This window comes from Nymphalis io, chromosome 9, assembly GCF_905147045.1.
Source record: "Nymphalis io chromosome 9, ilAglIoxx1.1, whole genome shotgun sequence".
Lineage (NCBI taxonomy): Eukaryota > Metazoa > Arthropoda > Insecta > Lepidoptera > Nymphalidae > Nymphalis > Nymphalis io.
The window spans coordinates 8639581-8659824 of NC_065896.1; the positions used below are offsets into that span (position 1 = coordinate 8639581).

The 20244-nt window shown below is 32.1% G+C and overlaps 1 protein-coding gene across 1 annotated transcript; it reads left to right on the forward strand.

Moving 5' to 3' along the window:
- The first annotated feature begins 12280 nt into the window (after positions 1 to 12280).
- Positions 12281 to 14295, forward strand: LOC126770570 (protein yellow-like). Its single transcript, XM_050490028.1, has one exon. The coding sequence runs from the start codon at positions 12363 to 12365 to the stop codon at positions 13698 to 13700; it is 1338 nt and encodes a 445-aa protein (XP_050345985.1). The 5' UTR covers positions 12281 to 12362; the 3' UTR covers positions 13701 to 14295.
- The last annotated feature ends 5949 nt before the right edge of the window (positions 14296 to 20244 follow it).

Consider the following 20244-nt stretch of genomic DNA (forward strand, 5'->3'; position numbering starts at 1 on the left):
TGTAGATGGTGGTGGTAGGATTTTTTTGGTGGCGACTTTTGTAAGGGCATCGATCCCGCTAGCTGGTAGGTAGGGTACCTACGAATATAACGATGTGTGGATGGTACGTACCCAGACTAGCTTGTATAAAGCCTCGTTTTGTGTTTTTCCAAAATTTATTTATTTTTGTGATTCATTCACTGTGATGGGGTTAATGTTATCTATGGGAAGTTTTCTTGTGCTAAATATTAAGATATCATTTAAGTGTACATATTTAATTGACTACTATTTTAAATTTATAGTTTATTACACGTCGTATTTTAAATTTTTATTGTATTATATTCGTTATTCTACTACGTAAGGATATATAATTGTATATATAAATATATGTCACGTGAATGCCATAGATATTTCATCGCGATATTTTAAATGCATTGATTTTAAAATAACAGACTCACAATGCTTTAATCTAGAAATCTGTCGATATGTTATGGAAAATGTAAACAAATATTTTGATCAAGTTATTATATTTAAATATTTTTAAGATGAATGACCTCAATACGTTACAATTATTTAAGTAGGTACTATATATCTGTTTTGACTTGAGCTCAATTCATTCATAAGAAAGTGAAAAATAAATAATACTATTTGTAATGAGTCGTTCTTTAATTACCGAATTATAATAAGCTGTGTAAGGATTTTGTAAAAACCTTTGGTTCTATAGAAACCCGGGCAGTGCTCGACTCACTGTAACATATTTCATATGTCCAAATCCGCGCTGATTTGGACTATGATTGGCTCAATGATGGTTATGACTATAACTAACCATTCTTCATGATTGTTTGTAGCTTTTTTTCCTTCTTGTTACTATTAAGGCGAATTTAAACAATACTTTTCCTTATTGATTACCAAAAGTTTCACAACGCCATTGGTATAATCTTAATGAATATAATTTATTTTAATAGGAATAAAAGAAATACAGTTTTATTTTAGGACCTTTTAGGTTATAGAAAAGCAAAGTGTGGCGCTGGAGTCGCATGCTGAGAATGCCTTATGTCAGCCAAGCGCATAAAAATTTATATCTTATTACAGCTTGTTAACTTTACAAATTAACGAAAGCAATGAATAATATCTTAAATCTCTGCCTGCACGCGTATATTATTAATTTATTATTAATTAATTTAATTCTTATTATTAATATTTATTTAATTCTATATTATTAATTAATTTAATTCTTAAATAAATTTGGATTATAATTAATTCTAAAGTATTCTAGCCACAAAATGTTAAATGTTACGTTACCTATCACACGATATAAGTGGGTCGTGTTATTGCAATTGATTACGGCTGCCCGCGTTTTCGTCCACGTGGATGTAATATCAACAATGATATGTGTTCCGTTCCATATCGAAGATTATTTTTACTAACTAATATTATTATAAATGAGAAAGAAACTCTGTCTGTCTGTTATGCTTTCACTGCTAGAACACTAAACCGATTTTGATGAAATTTGCTATAAAGCAAGCTTGAACCTGCTCGTTTTTTTTACAAAAAAACCTCTCCCTCCAACACCACCCTCTTAACCTTACATAGGAGTGAAGCCGCGGGCGAACTCCTTTTTTTTGCATAAATAAAAATATACGTAAAAACACTTGACAGCTTGTAATGTTTAAAATAATAATTATCTTTAGAAGATTATATTTCACCCATTTTTATATAAACATTTTAAAAAATGCCAAAGATATGCCGCGGACGATTACTAGTTTGTTATGGCTCTTATTTTTGCTTACAATGTAAACGTACAGTATAAGTCGAAATGAAAATATTTTCACAATCTCTTAATAAAACGATGCGAAAAGTTTTTATAAAACCATAGAGAACTAAAGTTAAAGATATTCATTCATATATCATTAAAAAAAACAGTCAGTTAAATTTCCCTTACTTGGAATCGAACTCTAGCCATCAGAATAAAAGACCTGTAACCGGGACGGCAATCCCAGTCACAGATTTCCGACAATGTGTACAAGACATGTTGAAAAAGTTCTACATATTTAACCATAAATATTTAATAAAAAAAAAATTTTAGAGGCCTAACTTATTTACACAAACATAAAAAAAGTATTTCTCATTCGTTTTTTTACATTTTACGTTCTATTTTAGAGTAAAACAGCTATATTTGTAACGCAGTTTTGCCTCTCAGCACTAGATGACACTGTTAGTTGTTATATTCATTAAAAATTATAAATAAAAATCGAATAAGAAAAATAGTAAAATAAATCAGTAAATACAGAAATCAACTTATTTATTTAATGCTATTTATAATATACTAGAGTAGAATAATAGTTGGAATACATAGTAACATACGAAGTGCTTTCTACATTATTAGCCAGATGTCACTACAAGTTACTAGTCACGTTCTAAGTATTACTAATACGAAAATATAGATGACGCTACTGTCGTAAACATAAAACTATAATATTATGCAAAGTTTGTATGTTCATAATATGTACTGTATTATATTTTAAATTAAAGCTTTCACCACTAAAATCATTGTTGAAAATTTGAGAAAAATATACTTATATAGTAGGAGGAAAAAATTTTTTTGTACTTTTCTTCCATTTTTTTTTACTGGTAGCACTAGAAGTCAATCTAAAACAGTTGTACCAACCTGCGGCCCGCCGGGCTTTTGTGGTTTTTTTTATCGCTGGAAAAACGCGTTTCCCCCACAGTGGGGTGGGGGTGTGTGGGGCTTGCCGGTGTCTGAACATCGGAATACCCACTAAAAAACCAGCAGTACCTTTTCCATCTTAACGAGGAGCGCCACGGAATCGCTTGCGCATGCTACCGTGACGCTGTGACGGCCGGCCCACCTATGCCCACCTAGTGTGGTTTGCCCACCTGATGTAACTTTATTTTAAACTATTTTCAATTTCAAAGATTTTTAATAACACCTAAATAATTTGAATTGCCATCTGCTTGTGGCTCCAGACACTGCAAAGTGTTTGAAACGTCATGAAATGATAAAAAAATTGTTAAAAATATACGCGATAAATCTGTTTATAGTTTTTTAATTTAACAATCCAGAAACCTTTGGTAAAAAAATGTTGGTAATGATTAGGAAATCATTACCAACATTTTTTTTTTACTAACACGTGTTTGTTGCCCCTATAAAGAAAAGGTTGAGTATCACTGATCTAAAAGGTTGACAAACAGAAAAGGAAAAATTATCGAACTTTTTTAAATAAATAAGCCACTCATTCAATTGAATAGAAAACATCGGGATCAGATCAGACACTCCTCATAACAACTAAAGAAACACAAACAGTTTTTCTGTCAATTGTAGAGACAAATTACTCATAATACAAAAAAGATTTTAAATTTTCCGAGTGTTTTTACAGAAAACTATAAGTTCATCAATTAAAATCTTGCTATATACCTAGCACTAATATCTTCATGTATGGGGTCATTTAAAAACCTAAGAGCCAACACAAATTCGTAGGATATTGTTTTAATTTGACCTCGTCGTTTCCAAATTTGATTATGAATCCCACAAAATTTCGGGAACCGAACTCGGTCATTTGTCCACGGATGAATTATGAACCAGGGCTCAACTAATTAAATTCCTGGAGACGATATTTCGATGATAAATGAGAAGTTGCGAAGAGGAATGAGAAGTTGTGTACCAACGAGTATCATTTGTCCGTAATGTTTAAACTAGCATTGTTTGTACTAATGACTTAAGTTTAAGAGCAAATCTCTGTATTATTCTTATTATTAGTCTTCGTCTAGTATATATCTTATTCATAAATCCTTTTCTTACTAAAATTAATTGTAAGTGCACTTTGGTTGATTTTTATCCAGCCTTAAGCTCGTTTCATTCAATCGTCGAAAAAATATATTTCAAATGATTTGCTCCAAAACGTTCAGTATATAGTATATATAAGTAGTTATTATTATTATTATCGACATATAGACAGCATACACTTATGCACTCCGAGCATAAAAGAGAGAGTTGAGATTCAACAGTTATTTAATCCCATATAAGAGTAACTAATACGGTGTGTGTGGTGAGTGTATTAACAGTAAAAAATGGCAGGCTATTAGTAATAAACCATTTACAGATCTTACCACTTACATCTTAGAGTTCGCCTGAAATGGTTTATTTTACTTTTGAAATTTAAGTTCACAATGATATACTATTAGAGAATCATAAAATATCCTTTTCTCAGTGGTCCGATTGCTCAATGGACGTCGTTTGGGAGAAAATTATCATGACGACTTAAGTCTGTAAAGGAAAAAAATGCTCCAAAATTATTTAATAATTTTTGACACAAATGGAGCTCGCATATAGAAGAACCTGAGATAGATAATATTGTTTTGATAAAAAATCTAAATTTAAAACCTTCGAAGTGGATTTTGGGGTAAGTTATATCGATACATTCCGATAAAAAAAAAATATAACACGTGTGGGTACTGTAAAAACTAAAAAGATTACAAACCTTTTGTTTTATAATCTGTGAACTAAACATAATTAAAACATACAATACATCCTATATTGCGTGTTTATAACCGTCGTAATGAAAGAAATCGCTTCCGAGTTGCAGTAACGCATTCAGATAGGTAGGCAAGCTAGGTTACTATAACACATGCATGGCCAGTACTGATTGTTACTGAAACGGCTTTCACAGATGATAAAACTTATTTTATACTGTCATAACTATGTTAATCAATTTATAATAGTTTATAATACATATATGAAATTTATAGCCAAGTTATATTGTAGAGTTGCGGAAATGCGACAATGGAATGCGTTATGCGTTTTTAGTTTTAGTCATTACATACGGACTTAGCCTCTCAGGTCATATAGTCACACAAATACGAATCTCATATAATTTCAAATATGTAGCTCGATTCGTTTCCTTTTTATTTGCAAATACAATGTCTGGCACTTATTTATTTGTGTATTGCAGGCTGCAACCCACATATACTTATTCTAATGACCGGAGGACTATAGGTTAAATCATATAAAAATAACAAAACGTAAGAACTAGAAAATAGCTTCTATTTATTTATTTTTATTGTGTTTCTTCTAGAAGTACCGTAGAATTTTGATAATCGGTGAGCGAGTGAGTGACATTAGAATTAGACAGCTGATAGTTCATAAAGTTTTTGTTAAAATATAATAGTTTAGGAACTTAGTAAAATTCAGGCTTCTAGCTTTGTCCACAAAGAAGTTACAGGGGTTCGAAAATGCCTCGAATGATTTTGAGAAAAGGATGTTACGACTGTACGAGACTTGGCGGGGACAATGCGGTGCCCCCAGATAAACACCTTGGACCTGGAATTGACATGACAATTGGTCGAGATCTAAATTAGTCTATGGGTATTCGTATGGATTCGTGAATAATGATTTATAGATGTACGTTTCCTATCATCCACTTGCACATTTAGAAAATTTTTGATGACTTTTTTTTTGTTGCGCTTTATTTGTTAAAAACCGAAAGAACGACCTAATAAGAATATATGGTTAGGACATGCTAATAGTGATGGGTTACATAAATAATTCTTATATACGTTTGTTTGTCACTGAAGTGAACCGGCTAGACCGATTTTGATGAAATTTTATAGGTATGTTAGTAAGTGGTTATGGTTAATATTGGACGCTAGTAGGTGGCGCTGGGATCTGGTTTCAGGATTTTATTTAACAAATGAAGTGAAATACATATTTTTCTTGTACTTCCATCCTCGTAGTCAAGACGGCAGCTATTTAGGAAAACTGTGGAAACATTCTTAAATGACTGTATGTGAATGGATACTGTGAGTGACGAGTTCCGGCAGGTAATTGACTCTAGTCAGTGTAACATCTCATTAGTTTATAGACTGTTGGATAAGCTCTTCACTTGTTTAATAGCAATATTTTTTTATTAATTATTATTACAATAACTAGTGATATAGAGTATATACTACATCACTATGCACTTTTCAAAATACATAAATAGCATATAAGAATAAATAAACATTCAAATAGTGATTAAATACAAAGAAAAAAAATGCAAAATAAAATAAAAATATTTCTGTAACATAACTAGTATATTTGCATTTAGTTCATTTACTTATTTTTTCAGGTCGTTTAAGCACTCGAATTTATTATTGAATGGAATGCGTAATTAATCATTCTACTTCTGTGCCATTAGTTAGTTTAAGTTATTAAAAGACAATCTTTCGTTACGCTGTATAATAGTCTGTAATTTAAAAAATCTATTTCAAAACTTATAAATTTATAGTTTTTTTACTTTTATATAAAATAAATTCGCAATTATTTACGCAATAGTTAAAAAAGTTGTAATAACAAAGAGGACTATGTAATATATAGTTAGCATAATAATGGGTGCAGCGAAAACCACATACCTCTGATTGATCAGAACTTTTTATTTTCCTGTACGTTGGTGGTACACGAACCCGCATTGGAGTAACGCGGTGGAATAACGCGGAACCCTTTGGCCATAAGCTTTTTAAGAATATGATTGGCAAAATGCGCGCAAATCTTGGATTTTTTTAAAATGTTATTTAAGTTTATTGTTACAAATATTAATCTTAAAAAAGTAAATGGTGTATGTATTTTATAATTCGATAACATTGCTTTCGAATCGATTCGCTTTTCGGAACATTGGTAATTTGTCAAATTGAATATAAAACGAAATTGTTTGTCATTCTATATTTATAACTTATATATTCTTCTTTACATTACACAATAATAAGGCATATCAATTTCCGCTATTGGTATTCCGGTAATAAATATTCTATTAAATGGTTACTAAGACCTGGTCAACATCAACAAATTTTCAAAGGTCAACATCGACGTTGATAATCGAGGCCGTTCAACAAACCGCTTTCAAAACAATTAACAATATGATAAGCGCTTTGTATATTGTTACACTGAACTTACTCTAATTAAAATAAATAAAGAAACAGCTGTTAAAGATTACCAGTAAACCTTGACCGTGAATATTAACGATTGGATGTTTACTAAGGTTCGGTTGGCGGACTATACATTATATTATATAAAATCTGCCTCTTTGGTCTAGAAGCTAAATGTAGGGCCGCAGACCCGGAGGTCCTGGATTCAATTCGAGCCCAGGTCGAGCCAATAAAAAGTTCCTTCACATTGTTTTCTATCCCTTCACATAACCCGATGGGACATCAATTTAGAAACGACCAGAAAGTGTTAAAGCACAGGACCAAACGTGCGTTCCGGGGCACAGGAGTCGCAATTTCCATAACGTCTAACTTGCAAACTCCGGGCTGCTAATGAAATTTTTTGACAGGAAAACCCAAAGCCTGACTCAGAATGAACGCTCGTTTGTTTTAACCAACTCATAACACTGCAATACTTAGTATTGTTGTACGATGTAAGGAATGGTTATTTTTTCTTACAGCGCCAATGTCGATGACCGATGACCATTAAGTAGGGCCCATTCTGCTCGTCTGCCTACCTATTTTATATAAATATATATACTCTTGTGGGTATCCTTCTTATACCAAATATCGTAGTTTGTTAAAAGTGCTCGCTAAATAAAAGCTTAATATGATTACATCTTATACAAGATATTAATAAATATATAAAACCACCACACTTAATCGTGATAGAAGGAAAAACAACGTAATTATTATACTAATCATAAACGATATTGTATTGAATCTGTCGTTCGCGTCTGCGGAAGATCCTTTAGCGTCACGTGCAAGGCGTGATATTGAATTTTAAAAAAATCATTACATTCAACACTCTTATCCTAATGAAATAAGGGTCATAATCCGATGTTGGAACTCGCAACACATTATTTATGGTGAGGTGCAGCAACTCAATATATTGAGGTCGTCTGAATGCTAACTCTACCATAGGAGACTACTTAAGCGACCTTCGAGTTGGCACTTCGTGCCTAAATTTAGTTAGAGTTATTTATTGGCGAATATTTAAAATTATATGATGAATATTTTGTACAGGTCGTCAAAGTCACAATAATAAAAGCAACGTTATTGATATTCAATATGCATACCCTGTTAGCCTAAGTTAAAAGAAATAATTACGTATGTACTAATTTTTAAAATTAGGAAACCGCTTTGTATATTGTTTTCCTCATCATTTGATTAACTTTTTGGGTATAAAATTTAATTTAATGAAAGCATATTCCGAAAGCCGAAAAAGATATTCGGTTTTGTATTTTTTTCATTTTCGGCTGGGATCATATATTCGTTTTTAAATATTTTTAAGAATATGACCGGCACGGAATGTCCAGCTGCTGTAAAACATAAAAATTAGTGGTTATTGATAGAATGTATAATTAAGGAAAACAAATAAATAAATATAAAAAGAAGCATGACGGCATAAAAGAGCGTCTTGCAATTCGCCATGACGACATACATGGTAGTTTTATCCCCTAGGTATGCCAATAAATGTTTAGGTAATTATTGTACTACATAAACATACATATATATATTAATGTGACTTGACGAAGGCCGCTGACCTAGGTTCAATTCCCAAGTCGGGCAAATAAAAAGTTATTGGGTTTTTCTGTCAAATCGATTTCTCGAAGTTGGAAGTGTGTACACTCCCGTGCCTCGAAAAGTACGTAAAGCGTTGGTCCTGCGCCCAAACTCTTTCCGATCGTGTCGGATTGCCGTTCCATCGGATTATGAGAGTTAGGAAATAGAGAGTGCACCTGTGTTTGCGCACACATTTGTGCACTATATGTCCTGCGCAGTTGTCTAATCCCTTTTTAGATTGGCCGCCGTGGCCAAATCGTTCCATCCAGAGGACATTATTATTATACAATAACGTGATAAATTTAATTAACAACGACATCGGTTGATGCGTAAAATTTAAATGATAGATAATAGTAATCTAAAGATAGGAAATTCCTATACTGTCTCATTTAAAAAAAGCAAATAACCCATTTTACGGGATTACCTTTTTAAAACGTCTTGCACTAGTCAAGGCAACTAGTCTATCCTTATTTTCTTAGGTTATCCTGTCTTGTAGTCATCTGCAAATAGTATACGAGTACGTAACGTCATTTACAATATCTCATTTATTCTTTTACATTACATGTTCTTACTATTATAATCGCTTTACTTTAGCTTTCTTTTTTTAAATACTTAAGTGACTGTCATTTCGTTATCAATTGATTCTCTATAATATGTATAACATCGAAGTAGATAGTTATTGAATTAAATTATAATTCTAGACTACCAACGAAATTGAAACACAGCGTTTCGTTAGTAAAATAAATATATTTTTCTTATTATTATAATAAGATATAGCATACTCGCACTGCACACAAAAGGGAGTCTTTGATAAAACAACAAAACTTCGCTACTACTTTTTTTAATGTAATTTTAAAACTTTCCTTTTAGGTTTCTGACGTCGCTGACGCAAAATGTGATATTAATTTATAATGCCTAAAGTGGAACAAGAAATTTCAATATGTTTCTAATCATATGCTTTATGTACTTTTAAAATAAGTTAAACTTATTTCGTAGTACCTATATTAAATGTGCATGTTTCAAATTGTACAATTGTTTTAGACTAATAATAGTTGCAGTGTAGGAAACCGAACAACTTGACACGCTTGACAGCATATAAAAAACGTTGCTTTAATACAAAATTTAAATTTCTATTACTACAAAAGATTTTTAACACTTGAAAATTAAATTACGAAACCTTTAAAGTACTTTCTATTGGCTTGACATATTGATATTAAGTAAATATAGTTAGTTTTTTTTTGTTTATAATATAAGTAGGCGGACGAGCATATAGGCCGGCCACCTGATGATAAATGGTCACTAACGCCAATAGACATAGGCATTGTAAAAAATGTTAACCATCTCTTACATCGCCAATACACCACCAACCTCGGGAACTAAGATGTTATGTCCCTTGTGCCTGTAATTCCACTGGCTCACTCACCCTTCAAACCGAAACACAATAATACCAAGTACTGCTGTTTGGCGGTAGAATATCTGATGAGTGGGTGATGCCAGACAAGCTTGCACAAAGCCCTACCACCAGTGGTTGAATAAAGTAATTCTGCCAAATGGAACCAAATAAATGTTTTTTTACCTGAACGTGATATTTTATTTATACATAACATTATACTAATATAAGTAATTGTTAATTTGTGTATTCGAACAAACGATATACACGCTTAATGTGGTAGAAGTAATATATTAGTAATATATGGTACCACCCACTCATCAGATATTCTACCGCAAAACAGCGATACTTGATATTGTAGTGTTCCGGTTTGAAGGGTGAGTGAGCCAGTGTAATTACAGGCACAAGGGACATAAAATCTTAGTTCCCAAGGTTGGTGGCGCATTGGCTATAAGCGATGGTTGACATTTCTTAGAATGCCAATGTCTAAGGGCGTTTGGTGACCACTTACCATCAGGTGGCCCATATGCTCGTCCACCTTCCTATTCTATAAAAAAATATTTGAATAAGAATGTTACGTTGGTAAAACATAAAGCTGCATGTCATTGACCCCAATATATATCATTAAGAATATATAATTAATCGATCTATTAATCTAAATAGTTTTAATTAAATTTATGGAAATATTGCTACATCTGTGTGTTGAACTACTCGTATTTTAGATGGTGCCGCAGACAATTCCTAGGTTCCTATGTTTATTTGATTATAACACATGTTTTAGCACGTGCAAGTTTATTATTCACGAATTAATTTGTTTCCAAATATTTAAAAAAATATATATTTTATTTATTTCGTTCAATTGCTGTCGATTAAATATTATTTGGATGTATTAAATTATATCAATTTACTAACTGAAATAAACTATTTCTGTTTTTAATATTTTATGATATACTAGTTTTCGCCCGCGACTCCGCCCGCGTGATTGGGGTAGAAGGGTATTAGGTAAAATAGAATATGTCCATTCTTAGGGATCTTGGTTCATACCAAATTTCATCAAATTGAAAACGTAACAGACAGCTTTTACATTTATAATATTATTACAGATAGTAAAAAAAACTAAAATAAACACATACTTTTGCACTGCTTAATTTAAATGTTTATTACTGCGAATCCATGACTTGTTTGTCATTCTCAGAGCAAGGATTACTAATTTCTAAGACTGAGACACAGAACCAATTCCATTTGGTATACTACAGTTGAAGATCAGTTGAAGATCTTAGTGGTTCCTTCGAAATTGTGTTTGAGATTTATACTTTTATCTATTTTGAGGGTTCCGTACCTTTAAAGGAAAAAAAGAACCCTCTTAGGATCACTTTCTTATTCGTCTATCTGCCTGTCTGCCTGTCTGTATGTATGCACTAACCCGCATTGGACCAGCGTAGTGGAAGAAGCTCGAAAATTTATGGCTGTTACTTTTTCATTTTTTACAGATAACTTGTTACTAACAAATTTATTTTTATGCAAGTGTTATATCAAAGTATTAAACGATGAAAGATTAAAAAATCGATAACAATTTTTCTGAGTCGTTTTTCAAATTTACTTTAAATGAAATACATATTGAGTAATCAATATGTATTTAATTGCTTAAAATAAATAATTACTTAAATTAATTTAATAAACAAACAGTATATTCATTGAAGGTTATATGATGTTACATAGTTCTTTTGTTATGGTGACTCATGGAAATAAACCCGTTCTGAATTCTAAGTCATTTAAACCAACAGCGATAGAGTAGTATACCCATTACTCTCTTAGGTTTAGTCATATAACATATACACAACTGCGTAAGGACCAAAGTTCATATATCTATTTTTAAGTTTTTTTACAGACCCTTTTAAATACATGTCAATATTCAACTTAAGTTTATTATTAGTGCGACAACAAAACAAATCTACTTAATTTTATTATATATTGAATTAAAATAACCTTACATCATATTATATAAATATAAAATTTGATAAACATTATTGAAAAATTATATAAAACAGATCCATGGTAAATGCAATTTTAGATTCAGCTAAACATTTTCAAATGCTAAATTCAACTAGCACTTAAATCGATTCCCTGTACGATTTATACATAAACGGCGAGACTGGCGGACCCTCCGTCTAGCAGGGGTGAGACGAGTGACCTTGGTGCACCCTTCCCGGTACGTATTTATTTATTAGTTACAGTACAAATACACCATAGTTTTTAATGAGTTGAGATTAATCTTATTTCAAGGTGGAGGAATCTATTAATCGCAAATTGTCAATAACAGTGACGTATTGTGGTGACACACGCAGGGCCGGTAAGCAGAGTCCGCGAGTCACGCACGGCGAGGTGCTCGAGCGTCAGTCGCATCGTTCGCGTCGCCCGCGCTGCACGCCTTTGAACCGGACCTCAAGCGAACATGAAACTATTAGTACTCATCGCCGTCGTCGCTGCCGCGGCCGCTCAGCAACCGCCTCGCACGTCGGTCCCACATAGGGAACAGTTCCGAGTTATCTACGAGTGGCGCACAATTGATTTCGAATGGGAATCGCAAACTGATCGTGAAACCTATTTAAACACGAGTCGATACATTCCTAAAAATGTATTAATTTCGGGAATAAATTTCTATGAAGACAAAATATTTTTAACTCTTCCTCGTATGTTGGACGGAGTGCCGGCCACCCTCGCCTATATACCAGCTTATCAAAATGATACCACGGCCCCGAAATTGAAACCATTTCCTAGTTGGAGCGACAACAACATCGGTAATTGTGATGCTCTACAATTTGTGCAAAATATTGAAATTGATCGAAACGGTATAATGTGGATTTTAGATAATGGTCGCGTCAGTACTCTGACTCAAAACCCCAGTACAAAGTGCCCGCCATCGATTGTATTAATTGATTTAAAATCAGGTGAGAATAAAATAGAGCGGATACCGTTATCCCAGGACACAGTCAATCCTAGCACAACTTATCTTAATGACCTCGTAGTGGATAATCGTGATGGTGACTACGCTTATATTACTGACAACAGTGCCGTCGATCCAGGAATTATAGTATTTCGACTTAGCGACAAAAAATCATGGAAGTTACGTGACAAAAAGTCAATGTCATCAGTTCCTGAAGCCGCTTTATTCCGTCTCAATGGAACAACAGTCAATCTTCCTGTGAACATCGACGGTATAGCGCTTGGACCTCAGTTTTTGACCGAGAATGAAAATGTCGATCGAACTGTTTACTTCTGCCCGCTTGCAAGCTTCCACCTCTACGCGATAAATGCATCCGTTTTACGAAACGAATCACTATCTACAAGAAGCGATGGTGCTTTACGCCCATACGTGGTCGACCTCGGAACTAAAGCATCACAAACGGACGGCATTAAGATGGATTCAACGGGCGTGCTCTTTTTCGGTCTGATTGGTAGTTCGACTGTAGCAGAATGGAACACAACTGTCGACTTTAGCATTGGGCAACGTACAATCGCTCGCGATCCAAATTACATCCAATGGATAGATCGCTTTACATTTGACGATCGCGGTAATATCTATGTTATAATAAACAGGCTATATAATTTTGTGAAAAATCAAGTGTCAGCGGAAGAAGTGAATTACAGAATTCTACGATCTTACACCGGCTTGAAGAGTTACATACATTCCGAAGATCTAAAGCCACCAACCCCGCCGCAAAATGCAGCGCCAACTAAAACTATTGCAGCTTCGATGCTGGTATTCGCTTTAGCCCATCTTCTCGCTTAGTCACCTAAAGCTCTCGGTCATTACACACGTCGACCGTGGAATTACTATACGACGCTCGAATGATGCGTGTAAACATTACCAAATATTTAAAGTTACCTTGACCTCGTGGTCTTTCAGTGATAATGCGCAATGTAGATAGCTTTTTATATTATTAAAATATTTTAATCTAAGTCTTCTATGTGAAAAAATGAATCTTGTGGTTTTTGAGCGCTTCGAAAGATCGTTGAAGACGATCTGTGTCGCCGCATCTAAAACAAAAGGTCGGGGACGTGTTGCAAAATGCCGCGTTACACTCAATTGTAAACATTCCATACGTGTAGGTACATCAGAAATATAATATTATATATTTTTTCTAATATTATGTTAAATTAATGGCCAATTAATTACAAGTAAGACCTTTCCCTTGTTAATCTACTGAGATACAACGTCGGAAAGCTTATTTATTTTTACCATATCATTATAATTCTAGTTATGAAAGTAGAGATAAGCGATAACATAAAAATGTATAATATACTACATATACTACTGGATAATGTATGTTTCTTATATGTACGGTTGTGTGCGACTTGGAATAAACGTGTATAACACATTATAATGCAGTTTTTATTTGTTTTCGTACTAAGTTAACATAAAGTGCTAATACACTGAGTACTCTATCTTCGCTGAGTGCTCAATAAATTTTTAAACAAGGACTACGTGAAATTTATTTTCATGAACACTGTTTTTTCGAACACAAAATATAACTATGTCAACGTTATTTAAATATATTATATGATATTTACTGCTCTTTGCTCATTAATATTTTTATTTAAAAAAAAATAAATAATAATAATATAATTCGTAGTAGCACATTTAATGTGTAATGTAATAACTAACTACTAACAAGGAATATATTTTAACAAAACGAACATTATGAGAAAAATAATAATTAATAAACCATACAAAATCCTCATTAAGTGTTTAACTAACAAGACGCTAAGCTAGGCATTAAATATGATATTTATTTAAGATAATTACAATATTTAATCAGCGATATAATCATATGAAGTATCTAAGACAAAACATTTGGATAAAAGAAAATATTTAAACAATTCGTTACTTTTCTTTTCTAGGAAGTCTTTATAGATCAAATGAGAATTCGATAAAAAATAATTTGACGTGTTATTAAATGTCATTATAATTATTAATTTGACATATGCCAATAAACTAGGTCTCGCTGTCATTTTTATGTCTTATAGATTGGTAATCAACGAACTTTTTTTTATCGAGCGATCTTAATTAGAAAGAGCGTAGAAAGTGGTCTTGTTTATAATGAAAGTATTTATTAGCTCCGTTGTAATGTAAATATTTAAAGTACATTATGCAAATTATAAAATTGTTTTGGAATTAAAACTATCGATATATTTATCGAAATTTCAAATTTAGAACTGTTTATGTTTTTAAAATAGATTAACGAAAAATAATTAAAATAATATCTTAATTTTTTTAAGCCACATACAAAAATCTATTTTTATAAAGCTTATTAACATTAACATAAGCAACATAATAACATCACATCACAACATAATTTAAACAGCCGTAAATGTCCTGCAGAGTCTTAATATTAATGGATAAAATATGTACCATATTTCACCAACCCGCCGCCGCCTCACTACGGAGTTGTTTATAAATATATACGATTATAATTTTATAAACAAAATATTATAAAAGAAATAAAGCTTTTACGATAAGCGGAATCTAAGTTGGATAGTGAGAAATTAGTCACTAGTTAGTAATGCGTAATGTAACTTGAACTAGAGATGCGTGAACGCATTATGTGGATATAATTGCATAAATAATCGATTATCGTTGTTTATTACTGTCTAACATACGCGAACATTTTAGAGCCTAACTTCAAGTATTTTTATAATCTTGCAATCAACCTTCATATTAAACAATTAGTACAAACTAGATTGAAGATAACTAATTCGAGAATATGAAAATGTAATAAAATGTAAATGGCTAACAAACTACAGTGTATTTTCATAGAATCATTTAAAAATTTAATTTTGTGTACAATAATTTTTATAGCACTTCTTTAGCACATTATGTTATAACAGGCAATAAAAACTTTTGCGATTTACGCATTCAAAGTTATGTTACCATCGTATATGATGTTCCGGATTACGTGCAGTCAATCACGATATTGCCCGTAAAACATTTCATATCCATCCTAACCTCAATATGTTGAATGTTTTATGATATTTTTATCTTTAAAACAAATGTTTTTTATAAACACTCATATTTTATAATATTACATAAAATTTAAATGATAATAACAGGAAGTAATTATTTGTTTTTTTTTCAAAAGGTTATATTATAATTTAGATTATTATAATTTTTTATTTTATAATATACAAACAATTTCTCATAAGTTAAACGTGACTTCAGCTTATAAAAAAATATTAATATTTTTCTATTTAAATACATGTATTTATTGACAAAATAAAATAGAGATAATAAAAATATTCCTAAATAAATTCCCGTATGATAAGTACGTATGTATATGTACATGTATTAATTACCAATAATTACTAGCTACCTGACTCGATTTCACTAAGGTACCTCCTTTTTCCCGAAAGTTATTTTAAAAGAAATTCGATACATTTTGAAAATTGTTTAAATAATATAGCGATAACAGGTCTGTACTAATAAATGAGGAGACGTGTTTTTGTAATAACTAACTGAAACAGCTACGAAACCAACATACACACGCGATCGTAGTACAACTTCATCTTATTTGAAAGATGGTGGTGGTGTTGTAATTGCCATACACAAAAAGTTTGAGAGTCTGAGAAAAATCACTTGGGAATCTGTATGTGAAGATCTTTGGGTTTCATTTAAAATAGGTCAAAGTACTCAAATTAATATTTGTGGTGTCTATATTCCACCTCCAGTAAAGGAGTTGGAACTTAATTACTTTCTTAAAAATACTGCACAAGTTATTAACTCTAATACAGATGACGGCACAATAAACGTGGTGATTGGGGATTTCAATTTGAGCAATATTGTCTGGGAATATAGCACTTACAGTCGTAGTCTAATACCTGTACGTACAAACAATAATGTGGATTCTTTATTTATTGACACAATATTTTTTTGCAACCTACATCAATGCAACACAATTTCTAATAATAACGATAGAATTCTCGACCTAGTACTTAGCTCACATCCATCTTTTCTTACGGTATCTGAAGAAAAACCCTTAGTTCCGCTTGATTGTCATCACCCAGCCTTATTAATAGACCTACAGTATTCTACTCAAAAACACTATCTTAAAAGTAACACTGAACCTAAATATAATTTTGCTTTTTGCGACTATAATACTGTTATTGAGGAACTTTCAAAGATTGATTGGGCACATTTATGGAAAAATTGTGGCTCTGTAGATGAAATGATAGAAGTTTTTTATGAAACTTTACTAAATGCTATTTACAAAAATACCCCAAAATCCAAACCCCGTGATGGCAAGCATCCCATATGGTATTCACGTTCTCTAATACGTACTCTTAAGGAAAAATCAAAATATCATAAAGTATTCAAGAAGTATAAAAATCCTATGGATAAATACACTTATGATCTCCTAAGAGATCGCTCAAACGAAATGATATTTGAATGCTATGATTTCTTCAAAAAAAATATATCAGACCATATTCGTAACAACCCTACATACTTTTGGAAATATTTTAAAGACAGAAAATGCAATTCTAAGTCGATTCCCAATCAAATGATATTAAATGATAGAAAAGCTACAGGAGGACAGGAAATATGTAATCTTTTTTCCTATAATTTTCAGTCGATCTATGATACCACACATAAGTTACCACCTTTCAACCCAAAATATTTAACTAGTATTAAATGTACTAATAACACATACGCCAAATGTTCTGTAACAGACCATGAGGTTAAAACACAGCTTCTATCCTTAAATTGCAATAAAGGGGCGGGACCCGATCTAATACCACCTATATTTATTAAAAATTGTGCTAAAGTTTTAGTTAACCCTCTTACAACTATATATAATAAATCACTTCAATCGGGAATATTCCCAGCTAAATGGAAAGTTGCTTATATAACACCAATTCATAAGTCTGGAGACATTAATAATATAACTAATTACAGACCAATATCCATACTATCTACTTTTGGGAAAGTTTTTGAGTCACTAATTCAAAAAAAGATGTATTCTCATTTAAAACCTTACTTTGATTCATACCAGCATGGCTTTTGTCCACATAAATCCACAACATCTAATCTAGTTAGTTACATATCTGATATTTCTGAAGCTGTGGATAAGAATAATGAGGTACATGCTATATATCTGGATTTTAAAAAAGCGTTCGACTTAGTCCACCACGACATTCTTATAACCAAATTGGAATGTATGGGTATTCATGGTTCCTTGTTACGTTGGTGTGAGTCATACTTAAAGAATCGATCCCAATTAGTTGCCATGAAAGGTTTTAAATCTCTCGAATGTAATATACCCTCTGGTGTACCGCAAGGGTCACACCTAGGACCTTTGTTTTTCCTTGTTTTCATTAATGATGTTGGAAAAGTACTTAAATCCAAATATCAAATATACGCAGATGATTTAAAAATATACAGGGAAATTAAATCACCAGAGGATATAGAAATCCTGCAAAGTGACATCGACAACCTTGTTTGTTGGTGTCTTGCAAATCGTATGACTCTAAATAAGGATAAATGTGTTCATATTACATTTAGTAGAAAACGAAAACCACTAAAACACACTTACTACATCGACGGTACGCCCCTTACGGAGTCAACGAGTGTAAGGGATCTCGGGGTGATAATAGATAACACCTTAAGCTTTAGAGATCACATTGATTACATCATATCAAAAGCCTCGCAAGTATCTGGTCTGGTGTTAAGATTAATGAAAATCTTTAAAGATCCAAGCTTGACAATATTAGTTTTCAATAGTATAATAAGGAGTATCCTAGAATATTGTTCAGTTGCTTGGAGTCCTGGGTATGAGGTGCACTCTGATAGAATAGAACGTGTACAAAAACGTTTTCTATATTACTTAGCGTACACAGATCTAAATGCTAAGAATTTTAACTCTTACGATGCACGCCTAATTAATTATAAAGTGCAAAATCTTAAATATAGAAGAGAAGCTGCTGACTTTCTTTTTTTATACAAATTATTGCACGGATATATTGATGCACCTGATCTACTTGCTAAAATTAGTTTCTACATTCCGCGTCAAGGTAGCCGTTTACAAAATCGTAAAATATTTAGCCTACCTGATGTCAAATCAAATCTTGGTCAACATTCGCCAATTTACCGTATTTGCTCGCTTGCGAATTGTAGTCGTCAACACCTAGATGTCTTTAGTGAATCTGTTGGTTCTCTTAAGAATAAACTTAAAACAAAATCACATTAGTTTATGTAATAATTAAATAATTAACTAGTTAGTAATTGCACAAGTACTGTTCTTGTTAAATATGTTTTTTTAAAGCATGCTAGGTTTACATCCAGAAGACTGAAACTTATTAACACTCTGTTTAGCGTAGATTTTATTTTGTATGCACTAGTTGTAAGTCAGTTTTGTAAACTTAAATAAAAAAAAAAAAAAAAAAAAAAATACATAAAACATATTAGAAAATGCAACGCGTTCGTAGAAGGTTTTTTGTATAAAATATTATTATATAAGTAGCTAACTATTGACGTGACAAGTGTGAATTTCATGTTCTTGTATAATATCATGATGAGTGTATTACGCTAAGTGACATCAGCGACCCTACATAGCCTGACCCAGTACACACATATATGTAGAACTGCAATCCTTACGCGTTTCTTATACAATCTTTACATTTTATTATATCCGAAAGAACTCTGACAAAATCGCGTTTATCATTGATATTTATGGAAAATGTATAAATAAAAACACACATATATTATTTTTATTTTTATTTATCATCGAAATAAAAAAATGGTTTTATGTATTATATGACTTAGGTATCTTTGAAAATTATAATTAAGATGTCCCAGGTTTCTATTTGAACATAATAGATGTCTAAAAATCTATCCTGTAAAGGTTTAGCGTAGTATTCGTTGCAGTTTTGACAGCAGACAAAAACGATCTCGGGCCGTCTCTTTTTTCTTTGTGGTGCGCTGAGCTGAATGAGCTGTAAGTATCTCATAAATTTTTGTAAGTGTAAATTCCGTCCTGAAACGAAATATATTATTTCTATACATATAATAAATCTATAACTGATCGCTATCTGTACATCCTCCAATGTAAGTTGAACTCAAATCTATATGATCAATCATATCATAAATAGGATTTAGGCTGGTACATGTCAAGTACTTATTAAAAAAAACAAATTTACGTTTTAGTTTTAAAAGGACACAATTTCCTGTGAAGGTATCGTTTGCAGTCACAATAAATAAAGCACAGGGAAAGACATTCAAGTATGTGGTAATAAATTTATGGGAATGATGTTTTTCTCATGGTCAATTGCATGTTGCCCTA